The 13,379-nt window shown below is 44.0% G+C and overlaps 1 protein-coding gene across 1 annotated transcript in view; it reads left to right on the forward strand.

The window, feature by feature from the left end:
• ZNRF3 (zinc and ring finger 3) overlaps positions 1–13,379 on the forward strand; it is a 133,439-nt gene that overhangs the window by 75,960 nt on the left and 44,100 nt on the right. Inside the window, exon 2 of the mRNA XM_090292115.1 lies at positions 4,221–4,346. Within this exon, the coding sequence (XP_090148241.1) occupies positions 4,221–4,346 (126 nt within the window). The remainder of the gene's footprint in view (positions 1–4,220; positions 4,347–13,379) is intronic.

Here is a 13,379-nt window from a genome sequence, read left to right on the forward strand (position 1 = left end):
AGACAGATCAGTTCACAAAGGATATTTTCATGTTATGGCTACTTGTGCTTCCCTATAAAATATTCTGATGAGCTCATAATTTGGAGCCCTTGGGAAAAGAGAACCCCAAGGTGTAAATGGTTGGAGGCCTGGGGTGGCAGGCATTTCCGGAAGCTGATATTGCCTTCAAGGTGAGCTGACGGAGACCTGAATCATAAAATATTAGGCATATGGATTGAAGAGGCCAGTTACACCTCCAATGTGGCTGAGATTACATTAACAGGGCAAGTAGTTTGGGCAGTTGGAGGTGTAAACTGGAATAAGTAACTCAAGAGATAAGGAACTCAGAAATGGAGCTGGGAAGTGGTGAAGATTGTGAAGTAGGTTTTCGATCCTCTGAGATGTGATTTTGGTGGCCTCCTTGCCCTCCATGGGAAAATAAACAACTTGTGCCAATCAATCACACCCACTGGCGCTTTAGAAAAATTCCTTTTGGTTTTTAAGTCTTTGATCTTTGTTCTGGAGTGAACACCCTTGACAGGGCTGGCATTTTGAGCTGCTAAGAGTCACCCCAATGTCAGTGGATGATTTGATAGAGGAGTCTTAGAGGAGAATGGGAGGGTGCGACTTCTGGGGAGGACAGAGGGCCCACCGTGAAGTGCAGCACAGGGCACCAGTCCTGAAAGCCCAAGGGGACCGGCAGGTGTGCTTGAGGCTTACCTCATTCGGATTTCTATATTCAGGGACATGTTCTTGAATGTGGCCCTGAGTTCTGCTCCTCATAGCAGAAGCCTCTGGCGTGGTCAGACCGACTTCCTCCTCACCGTGGCTGCAAAGCGCCAGCCCTCAGCTTCACCTTCTGCTTCTCCTGCTCTTGGTTCCCATTCTGATCCTCCTCCTCCTCTTCCTCTCTCCACATCCTGCCCACCCTCCCAGGTGGCCCTCAACTATCCCTCCACCTCTTTTCACCATAGCCCCTATTCTTTGTGTCATGGGTGTTCAGCATTTGAATCATATTTTCTTTAGGTTTATTCCGTCACGTGTGTATGCATTTCTCAAAGCCTGTCCCATGAAACAGTGCGATCATATTAAACACCAAACGGGCTTACAATCAAAAGGTAGGAAATACTGGTTTTAATAAAGGTTAAAAACCCTTTTTTTTTTTTTAACCTTAAGCCTCTACAGACCTTTAATTTATAAATGTAAATCCTGAATCCCTATGAAGTATTTCTCAAGTTGTTTACTTATATAAGAACCTGTTTCATCTTGCAGGACACCGTTTCCAGAAGGGCTGTGGTAATTGGCTTAGACTCTGGGAGGGAGGAAACCACATCATCCTCATCCTCCACTGTAGACCCCCCTGTTAGCTGAAGGCAGTCACTTCTGAGGAAGTTCTTGGGATACTTTTTCATTATAGTAAAACTGATATAAAATTCACCACTTCAACCATTTTAATTGAAGTATACAATTCAGAGGCATACAGTACATTTCCTGTGTCCTGTAACCATCACCATCATCTGATTTCAGAACATTTGCATCAACCCAAAAGGAAACCCTGTACCCATTTCCCCCTCCTCCTGGCCTCAACACACACTAATGTGCTTTCTCTCTCTATGGATATGTCTATTCTGAATATATCCTATCAGAGAAATCATTTAATATGTGGTCTTTTGTGTCTGGCTTCTTTGATATAAATACAAGGTCTTACACTGCATGATTCCTCTGCTTCCCCCAACACAATTCTTTATGATTGGCCAAACCCCATACATGCTTAAGTAACAAAAAGCAGTTCTCCATCTGGACACCTCCAAGTCACAGAACCAAGCCTAAACTATCATGGAACACTGTAGAAGAGGGTCAGTAGTGTGACATGACTTGACCTGGGGTTTCAGGAAGCTGACTTGAGCCAGGCTGGGAGCCCTTTCCTGGAGGTCAGAGGTGACTGAATTGTTGGTATGATCAGCTTATCATCCTTTCCCGTCCTTTCTCCAGTGTGAGGCCTACTTTTCAAGCTGTTCATTTAATAACCATCGAAAACCCTAGAATGGGCTGAATTCTTCAGGGGCAGCTGGCAGGAAGGTCATGCCATCCATAGAACTGCAGGACCCTCATGGGTCCTTTGGGCACACTCTTCAAGTCTGAGGACTCAAGCAGAAATTGGATGTCCCAGGGCTCTCTGCCTCATTGGAATTCCCAGGGGGTGGTTATCCCCCACCCACCCTGAAGATCGCTGTTGGACACCCCTTGTGGCACCCTGTGCTCATCTGCCTCAGGGGCTTGTGCAGCCTCCTTGTTGTTGCATTGAATTGCCCAGGATCTCTCTTCTCTAGGCTGCACCCTTCACTCCTCCACTCATTGATGCCTGTCAAGTCCAGGCCCAGTACTGCTAGCAGGTGTGCCACCCCTCTGCCTAAAATAACCTATTTTCAATGTGCCACTCTTCTTCTGAAGAATCTGTGCTATTGTCTTGGTGTCCAAGTTCCTATTTAGTTTTCTAGCCCATTTCTTTCCTTTTTGGTACAGACTGTGGCCTCCATACTCACCAGGCTGGTTTCATTCCTCTTCCCCGTCAAGCCCGTGGCTTCTCCTCCCTGGGCTTGGAATGACTGCCTGCCTGCCGTCTCTCATTCTTTCCCTTACCAAACCAGTCTAACTTCGTTTGAAGCTCAGCTCAAGGTTCAGCAGCTGCACAAAGCCTCCCCAAACATTCTAGCAACCCTTGCTTCCTGCCCCAAACTCATGCTGCACTCTAATGCCACAGGATTTAGAGCTGGTGGGCAACTTTTTAAATAAAGATTTATTAGACTTTCCTCCCCAGTCAGATGACCAGCTCTTGGAAGACGGGACAATAAAGTTAAGTAGTTAAAGTGAGAGGGCACTGGACTGTGATGCCAAGGCCCAGGTCACCTCTGGGTGCAGCCACTTGCTGGCTGTGTTGTCTTGGAAAAACTACTTATCCTGCACTTTTGTTCTCATCTGTAAATGTCTGGAGGTTAAAAAGGATGTATTAGTTCTGTGTTTTGTGCTATAACAAATTACTGCAATTTAGTGGCTTAAAGCAACACAAATTTATTTTCTTAATATGCTATTCTGGAGGTCAGAAGTCAAAAATGGGTTGACATGGCAACATTCCTCTGGAGGCTCAAGGGGAAATGTATTTCATGTCTTTTTCAACCTCTAGAGGCCCACTGTCTACATTTCTTGGCTCATGGCTCCCTCCTTCATCTTCAAAGCCCGTTGCTCCATTTACTTGCTGTTTCCATTATTCCCTTTTTTCCTTATAAGGATCATTGTGACTACATTGGACCCACCTGGTTAATCCAGGATAGTCTTCCCACCACAAACTTTATCACATCTTGTAGTCTCTTGGGTCATGTAAGGCAACATATTCACAGGTTCTGGGAATTAGGATGTGTCTCTAAAATGCCATGAATCTAAAGACAGATTTCTCCTAGTTATTTAAAGAACTCATTAACATAGTGATAAATTATGTTTATCCATGAGATTTCATCTTCTCAGACTGTTATTAGGAAGTCTAGGACCTGATACAACTCAGTGATAGAACTGTGAGTGCAAACCTTAGGGTTGTTGTTTTCAGGTTTCCATGGACTGCACTTCTACTAGCAAAAATTTGACAGTGCTCCTCTACCTATCTTTGATTTTTGTACTTTGCAAAGTCTGAAAAAGCTTCAAAGAATTTAATCTGTTTCCCAGTAACCAGGGATAGCCGTTCAACAGCCTGTTAATTATATGGGTGATTCTGCCATGTTTCTAGTGGTCTCTCCATAAATTCCTGAATGTGTTTCCAGGTCCTCTGGCATAAGTGGTTAAGGTCTAGAAGCCAAATAGTCTTGGTTACTAACCTAGATACTCTCATCTGCAGCTGCTACTTAATGTTACGGTATTACACAGCAAGCAAATCAGATTGACATCTGCATGGGTGCTCTGCAGTTTTTCCCTGCATCCCTTAGGGTAGTGTCCACCTTGCGTGACCACTGTTTATAAAGCAGTGAGAAAGCATTCATAAAATATATTTAGAGCGGCTGATTGTTTTCTTCCCAGTGCTCAGCTCATTGTGCTCAGATGGGGTTCCCGATGGGCTGAAAAACATACCCCTGACCTACCATATCAATTTTAAGTTTTGAAGTTACTTTTGACTGTCAGGTCTGAGAAATGCATAGTGTGAGTCAATCATATCTGCAGCCGGCGAATTGACGTTTTCTTGCGCTTTTGTTTCCTAGATGCACCCACTGGGCCTGTGTAATAACAATGACGAAGAGGACTTGTATGAATATGGCTGGGTAGGGGTGGTGAAGCTGGAACAGCCAGAACTGGACCCGAAGCCATGCCTCACTGTCCTGGGCAAGGTAAGTACCAGGCCCTCTGATTCGCTCCAGTTCTGATCATTGTTCTCTACTCTCCCATTTCCTCAGTTCCTCAAACAGTTGGTTACAGAGAAAATCCCTGCTGGCGGTGGTCTTCCCTGTGACACAGCATGGGCTGAGCACTAAGACATGTCTTACTGCCGCCCCTGTGGCACTACCAGCTTTATCTCTGACGGAAACTGCCAGCCTCCACCTCTTGACCACTTTGTGGCCTTAAGCAAGTTACTTCCCCTCACACTAATCTGTGAAATGGATTTATAATAGATTCAAAATACCTTATCATATACCCTTGGGGCCAGATATTTCAGAATTCTGGGACTTTGAGGGTTTAGAAAGGTGTTAAGATGTACATATTTTATAATCAGTAGATCTGGGTCAGTACTTGGTAGTCAAACACATTCATGTTTGTGTAGCAAACTTTATGGATATTCACATTAGTACGTTAACTAAAATCTAAATAGCTTCATGTTCAGGGCAGGTTTGCCTCCAAAATGAGTTCAGGCCTATTAAGTTTTGCTGCCAAGTAAGCTATGGAAAAACTTTTGGGTCTTAGAGCTTTTTTGGTTTCAGAATGGCAGACAGCAATTATGCTCCTGTATTAGAACTTACCTCATAGGATGGTGAGGAGGTGAGATGAGACGCAAGCGTCTAGCACAGAATAAGCTCTCAAAACACGTCCGCTACCGTTGGCTGTTGTCATCCCACTTAGAAGTACTAAAAAAGACATTTTTTTTTTTTTTTTTTTAAGCCAAGAGTAGCAGCATTACCTCTGACTGCAATATAAGATAGAAATAAGTTTATTTTGGAAGACCATTTGTCAGTGATCTTGAAATATGACAGGTAATAACCTGCTTCAAGCTGGATCAGTTTGTGAAAGGTTGAAAGGCTTATAGAAGGTTATTAGAATTTTGATTGGAGGGAGGGTGGTATCTCCTAAGGAGAGAGTTATTGTCTGGATATATTTTATTTCAGAAATTGCTATTCTACATACCATGGGGAGACAGCTGGGGGAAATATGGTCTTGGTTCCTGGACTCTTGAGGATTTCTTGGGAGATCCAGGCAAGAGAAGAGGTGGTTTTGATGCCGGATACTTGAGAGGGAGTATTTCCTAGCCTTGGAGATATCCCAACCAATGTCTCCTGAAAGACTTTTGGCCCAGGAGACCTTCATGGGTCTAATCTGTGACCTTTTGCCTCCCACTTGTCTTCTGAGGCGCTTCCTAGCACTTGTCAATTCTTTTGCCCCTTTATAGAAAAAAAAACAAAAAAAAACAAGCACAGGAGTTATTACCTGTTTGGTTTACAGTTCACGAAGTTGAATCAAGGTGTTTTAGGTAGCCCAGGCTGATACTTTGTCATTTAAATAGTTGGCCAGAACTGCTTAATGATGCTAGGAGGTCAGTGACCCTCTTGAGAATATTTTAGTGTTTTCCTAGGAGAAATGCCAGCTACATCCAAAGGCTGTAGGAACAGTGCTTTCCTTGTAAGTGCTACACTCCTAATATATTTTCTCCTTTACTTAAGCAACTGCTATGCAGGGTTCAGCAGCTTGTTTTCATTTGCTTTGCCCCAGTTCGGTGGGACTCCACCTTCATGTCTGCTATGTCTATAAATGGATTGGAACAAGGCCCCCAGGGACACCCTGTTCTTCTCCCATTGTTTCCTCCTCTACCTAGAACAACCCTCTAGTGGTTTTACTTGGAGAGTTTTGTATGGTTTGGCCGGGCTGGCCTGTGAAGCCAGGGGGAATGAAAGCCCAGATAGATGTTGAATCATTAAGTACCTCTTGGGTTTATTCATTCGCCAAATATTTATTGAATGCAGGGGCCCAGAAGCTAAGCGTGTGGTTCTACCTGCTTACAAGCAACAGCACCTGCCCCCGCACCCCACCACACACACCCCACATTTCTGTTTAGAAAGGTTGTGTGGTGGCCAGGCAGTATTTACATGCGGTTAGTTACTGAAATTTGGCTTAATCCCCGAGTAAAATCATTAGTGAAAATGCTTGGGCAAGACAGTTTTGCATTTGTTTAGAGCCTGGGCTGGTGCAAGAGGTGCACAAAGTCACACATCTTTCTCCCTCCATCTCTCTCTCATCTTTTTCTTAAAGTGTAGTTGTTCTCAACTTCAATTTTATTAACTCTTCTAACTATGTGTTCTTCCTTTTTGATCCCCCAAGGGCAATGGCAAGAGACTAGGGTAAAGAAAAGCAAAGTAGTCCTCATGGACAGACTCATCTGCAGATAGCATGGCTTTCCATCATTTCTTTGCTCTTAGTGGCTGTGGCAAGGCGGTGGGCAGTGGAGACAAAAACAAAAAGGAGAAACAGCCAAGTCAGTGTTGGGGTTGGGGGAGGGACTTCTCTGTATGGATGTTGAGACTTGTTAAAAACCATAGAAGAGAGGACTCTGTCTTTCAGGCATTCGGAAAAGCCTGTGGGAGTATAGGGGAGGGACAGACACCCCCCAACCCCCGCCCCGGTTACCTACCCTCATTACCCACCCGCCCACAGAAAATGCCATGGGGCAAAAAGTTGGAATAAAAGAGGTATGTCCTAAATTAAAAAAAGTAAGTGCTGCTCCAGGAGTTCAAATGAAGTTTCATTTTAAAAGCAAAAGACATAAACTCATCACCTTGGTTTATTACTGAGTGCTTTTGAACTCCTCAGAAAGGGACACTGTAAACTCGAGAGAGAAATGATTTATGATCCCCTCCTCGTAATCTTTTTGATTCTGTCGGAGATGGAACAGACAGACAGTAGGGTCAGCTAGGTAGGCAGAGCTGTGATAAGGGTGAGCCCCTCACGGGGAGGCAGCAGGCCAGGGCACCAGGCCTGGCCCTGCTTCAGCCCAGCCCTGGGGCAAACCTTAGCTTTTGGGGGCCTCTTTTTCACTGAATGTGAAGAGGTTGTTCTGGGTGCCTTGCTCTTTTAATATTTTGAGCTTCTGTATCATATTTAAAACCTTCCCTTGATATTCTAGTTTGGGGAGATTTGAATTGCAGCATTGAAAGACAGACTTCGTTACCTGTGACAGTTTAAGTCCCAGGAAATTAAAACAAAATAAAATTGACATTTCTGAGCAGCTTGCTATTGAAAATAAGGGTCTGAAACCATTCCTAAAGTGCAGGAACCTATTTCTGTGACCTGTCAACCTCATGGAGAGTCATGGCAGGGAACACACAAGATGTACTGGAGTTTTTAACAAAGCCCGCCTGGCCCAGATTTCATAAATCGAGGCAGAATACCCTCCCACCACCCCACCCCACCCCACACACACCTTTACGCCCCACATTGGAGTGGAATCTTAGGGAGGATATTGAAAAACAGGATAGTCAACAGACATGGACTCGGCTTTTTCCAGTATTTAGAGGATGGTGAGGATGTTAATGGAAAGACAAAAAGGCAGGGAACTTTCAGTCACAGAGAACCACCTTTGGCTGAGTGACCTTGGAAAGGTCATTGCAGCTGTTGGCCCTTACTCTTCTCATTGGGGCTTCGGCTGCTTTTGTCATTGTGGTGGGGGTTCTGCAAGGTGTTTGTGGAACATTTGACACAGCTGGCTCAGGGTAAAGGCCCATCCTGGCTTGGCTGCTCGCATGTGCTAAGAGTGTTATAGGCAGTGTCTCCTTTCATTGTCAGGTTAACTCTCAGATTGTGTCCAGATTCCCATTTTGCGATATGGAAATTGAGTCCCAGAGACTTTCTCTGCATAACATAGGATTGAATGGCTCCCAAGTAGCTGAGCTGAGATCTGAGATGAAGTGTTCTATTGCCTCATCAATGTTAGTCTCTTCGCCTTGCATCCTTTTGTCTTCATCAGTTTTTCCAGTTAAAAATCGAATTCTTTCCAGTAGTCACTGGCGTGGATAGGACTGTTCATAGAAGCCCAACTCGAGCTACATTGCTCTAAGGGTCTGGGCGGCATCAGGGAACCCATGATGGGGTACTGCTATTCTAGAACAGCTGAATCCAGGGCTCAATGCCAGTGGCCCCTCCCCAGGTCTTTTCCTTTGTGCATCTGCCTTATTACCCCCATCCCTCCATCTGCTTTGTGGGAGACACAGCTCCCCATTATCCCTGGGCCTGACACTCTCTTGATTTCGAGTCTAAAGGATTCCAGAAAAGGGACTTGTTTCGGCCATCTTGGATCAGGTGCTCGCTCACCTTTAGTCTGGTCAGCTGTGATCTGAGGCTGGGAACCCACTGGAGCTTAGCTTCCTGCCCAGCCTTGTGTGGGGAGTGCAAGGAAGATGTGCCCTCCAGAAGAAGGCTGGTTGGGGCAGTGCTGAGCTGCCATCTCCTAAGCAGCCCCAGTCACCAAGCCAGTAGATGATGTCCTCAGTTTATCCTAAGGCATTCAGAGAGATCCCAGTTGGAAGGGACTCTTGGTTCACATGTACTACGAAGAGTCAGAGCCTCTTGCTCGGAACCGAGGGCCAGTCCCTGGCACAGATGGTCGCTGTGTAAGAGGAAGTGAGTCTACCTGGCTGGAGGGGCTGGGTGGGTTTTACAGAGAGGCGCTTGTGTGAGACGGGGTGAGGTGTGGGAATAATCTCTCCAAGAACAGGGCAGAGAGAAAGGGAGCAAGAAGTTCTTCAAGCAGCATTGAAAGTTGCTGGGGAAAGAAGAGCCTTTCAGGTTAAGGAGTTTGTTTTTCATCCCCTAGGTAGCTGGGAGCCACTGAAGGTCTCTGACAAAAGGACAGGTGCCATGGAGTCCCTCCGGTTTTGGAAATGGTCGTTTGTCAGTGGCAACGAGGCTAGTTGGAGAGGAGGATGTTTCTTTGTGCTGCTGGATGTTTCCAGGAACTGAGTGGGCCCAGACATCAATTCTTTTAAATGCTTTGGTGAGGCCCAAGTCAGTAACATTGCCACGGACACCTGTGTTTGTCTTCAGATGTCCCAGTCTCTTTATCTGCCCTTTTTCTGTTTTCACATTTAGGCAGATGTAAATCCTGGTGGATTCAGAAGCAGGACAGAGACCGCATCTCCCATTGCACCTCAGGCTGTGACCAAGAAAATTTCTTACTTATCTTTCAAAGAACAACTGCCAAAATAGAGAATCTGAGTAAAGGGAAAACAATTTAATTTGTATTTTTTTCTTATGAGATAGTGGAGAACAGGAAAATGACACTAGTTGCAATTCAAAGCTGTTAGAATTTTTTTGCCCACTATTAATGAGAAACTGAGATAAAATACAGTGATAGGTAATAAATAGTTGGTGTTTAAAAGAAGCAAAGGACTCAGGAATAATCCAGAGAGGGGGCCGTCACCCCATAATGATGGGTAAAATCATGGTATAGGTGTTAACGCAGCACAGTGGGTCCCAAAGTGTGGTTAGGGCACCCTGAGGGATCCTCAAGCTCCTTCCCAAGGAGACCGACCAGATCAGAGCTATTTTCATAACACTGAAGTGCCACTTGCTGTTCTCACTCTCATTTTCTAACAAGGGTACAGTGGAGTTTTCCAGAGGCATCATTTTGTGCGGTGACTTCATTTCTCTGACAGCTCATGGAATGTGTGCTTATGTATTCTGTGTTTTAACGGTTTCTCGGTTTTAATTCCTAATATGGATAATATCGATAGATATGACCCACAGAAGCAGAAGTGCTTTGGGGTTCTTATATTTTGAGAATGTGAAGGTCAACCAGAGATTTGATTGTGCCAAACTAGCATTATATCCCTGCTGTAAGATCATCTCATACAGCTTGTCAGAGAGAGAAACCTTGTTATAAAGTTAGTGGAAACGAGCAGAAACTAGGAGACAATACAGGAAATAAAGGTGAATGTGTTGTTATGAAATTATTCTATTATGCAGTATTCAAGCCAGAAGATTGTTGGTTCTGAAGTGTTAGTAATTTGAATAAAGTCAGTGAGTTGCTGTTTTCCTCATTTAGTAACAAATAACCAAATGATGGATTTGAAGAACTTAGGTAAGAAAGATCTGAGTATCTTTGGTGCTTGCCTTGGTATATAACCTAACCTTCAGCCTTGACCTTCTCAAACAGGGCTGATCGGGTGGTTCTTACTTGAGGCAGGAACTCATGGGAACTAGGTAAAGCTGCTCAGTTATGAGCCAGGTAACTGTGGAGTGGAGGGGAGCTTTTCCTTTAGCGTGCCCTTCTCGCTTGGGTTTTTGGTCACAGGTGTTCATTTCCTGCAATGCCTGAGTGTCCTGGTCCTTATGCTGAGCCCATCTTAGCGCTTCTGGGTGTGAGATTCTCATCTCAAGAGGGATGGTGGGACTGAAACCCTGGATTCTGACTTGCTGTGGGAAACGGGAGGAAGCAGTGACTGTAACAGGGTCTCAGAGGCTACTGCTCGCATCACGGGCATTGGCCTCCTCCAGCCAGGGAAGTGAGTGTGGTGTTTGCCTCATACCTGAGCACAGGGCACTATGACTACAGCTCATTGCTATGGGATCCCTGGGAGCACCCTGTGCTTGGGACACTTAGCTGTGTCCAACTTCCCCAGGTCATGTAATCCATGACCTCATCACAGTGGTTCTTAACTGGGGGCATTCTGCTCCCCATCTTCTGTCCCCACTCCGCCCTCCTAGGCCCAAGGGATATTTGGGAATGTCTAGAGACACTTTTGGTCTTCAGACAAAAATCTCCAGGAGGGGTTAGGGGTGCTCCTGGCATCCAGTGGGTAGAGGCCAGAGATGCTGCTCAACACAGGGACAGCCCCTCACAATAAAGAGTTATCTGGCCCCAAACATCAGTAGTGTTGCAGTTGAGAAATCCTGTCTTACCATGGCATTCAGGTTTTGTCTCTCTAAGACCTTAAATTCTACTTCTTTCGTCCTTCATTCCCTTCTCTGCCCCACTGCCCACCGGTATAATGATAGGTCCATGGCAGCCTCTGTGGTATGTTCTGTTGAAGTGCATGATCAGTGTTAGAGCACTTTTGTGTTTCCACATGAAGAGTACAAAGAGCCCAGATCTTAGAGTCATATGGTCTAGATGCAAGTGATAATTCTTCTACTTTGGTGTGTTAGCTGGGTTACTGTGGGCCAGTTAGCCTCTCATTGCTTCCATTTCTCTCTATTCCCCTCTGTAAGATGTGATAATTAAAATATAATGTATGTCAGTTTCTTGAAATGTGTGATTATTCAACAAATAGCAATTTCTTCCACTCTGTAAACATACTCCTAACTAAGCGGATGAAAACCTTTTTTCTAAGGTGAGTTGAGGTGGGTTTCTTGTTGGAGAGGAAGTTTGGAAGGCTCTTCAGATTTATTTTAAGGAACGGTTGGATAAATACTTCCCATGTTTGGTTAAAAAGGAAAGCAAGAAAGGACCTTAGGAGAAATCAGATCGGAAGGAAAGTTTGGCATGATATAAATGGAAAAAGGAAAACTTAGGGAAGACCACTTGCCTTCTGAGGTCATGTGTCTGATCCGAAAGTAACAGACTTTTAATATGATGCTTTTTTTCTATACCCGAACCTTCCAAAAATCTCTTGGTTAATAGGTTATATTAAACACAATACATATATATTTTTTACTGGATCTGAGACATTTTCAGCTGTAAAAGGCTAACAACCGAAACCATTATTTGAAGACCACTGAGAGGCTTAAGGGAATTTATAAGACAGAGTAAATAAATAGAGCAAATAATGTGTCTGCCAACCCAAGGAGCACAGGCTACTGGCCACCTCCCCGGACTGGGGGAAACCTGGCTCGCAACATTCCTTCTGGCCACTGTCCCTGCCAATTGAACCAGGATCTCAATGAAGCAAGGGCCACAAATGAGGCTATCCTAGGAAACTAGAAACAGTGTAACAGGCCAGCAGAAAAGCCTGTCAAAAATAGCTAATGACCTTGTCTACCTTTGAGAGGCCATTTTGAAGTACAAAAGAAGTTAGACCCTAACATATTAAGTTATAATACATACAGTACCAGTCCCAAGTTTGGTGATCTGAATCTCATATCTAGACTCAAACTCCAAAGTCCCATCTTCTTTCTCTTTTAGATGGAGGTGCCTTGCACACGCCTGGCCATGTGCATGAGTTAACCCAAATAAATGGTCTGTCGCCTTGGGTGCATTTCTGGCCATGTTCTTGGGCACTTCAGATTTGGGGGGCTGTCTTGACAGTGACTGTGTGTAATTTATTGGTTCACCATCTACCAAGCCCCTGGAAAACCTGCACACCAGGTTTGATCACAGCACGTTTTAAAGGACTTAAGTTGCACCTGTGTATGAGAGTGGCAGACTCGCACTGGGTGCAGAAGCGGGGGGGGGGGGTGTTGGCAAGATCCTGTGTGCCCTCCCTTGGTTACAAGACCATCTCAGGCTGCAGACAAATGCAACTTCTTATTCTTGTTCTGTCTTTTGTGTTTGTTTTCTTTCCAAAAAGCCCCATATTTTATTTGATAAAAGTTACCCTTCTGCTTTGGTGATCTTGTTTTCCAAATCAAATATTGGCCTTTGTGTTCTAACTAATGCTTTTTGTGCTCCGTTTTAAGTTTGAGGCAGTTTAAACAATTACTTTGGGATACTGAAATACTTTAAATTTCTGCATCATTTTTTGCTAGTTATAAAAATAAAAGCGTTTCATTTTCAACACATTCTAATTGTTCTAACCACTGCTGGATAAAATGAAGTTCTAGTCAGTCTTAAGGACGCGGGCTGTATTTTGAGACCTGTTGCTGAGAGATTTTCACGAATGTATCAACGCTTAAATGAACCTCAGAGAAAAGAATGTGGAATATGCAAGGAACTTTTGTTACCAAGGCTTGACTTTTAGAAATAGAATTTTAAAGTGTTTAGCTTCAAAAGTGTTCTTTTTCATTTTTAAATAGTAGACTGTTTTTTAGGGATATTTTTCCTTTTTTAAAAAAGTTTCAGTTAATAGAATCTTAATTTTTTATACCCCTAGTTTTAATTTATAGCATTAACTTATTTTTTCTAACTACCACAAAAAGTGTTTAGTAGTTTTAATATATTCATAAAATCGTGCAACCATCTCTTCAATTTTGTAAAATTTTCATATTCCTTATATATTATAGAT

This window comes from Furipterus horrens, unplaced genomic scaffold, assembly GCF_987537825.1.
Source record: "Furipterus horrens unplaced genomic scaffold, mFurHor1.1.pri manual_scaffold_11, whole genome shotgun sequence".
NCBI lineage: Eukaryota > Metazoa > Chordata > Mammalia > Chiroptera > Furipteridae > Furipterus > Furipterus horrens.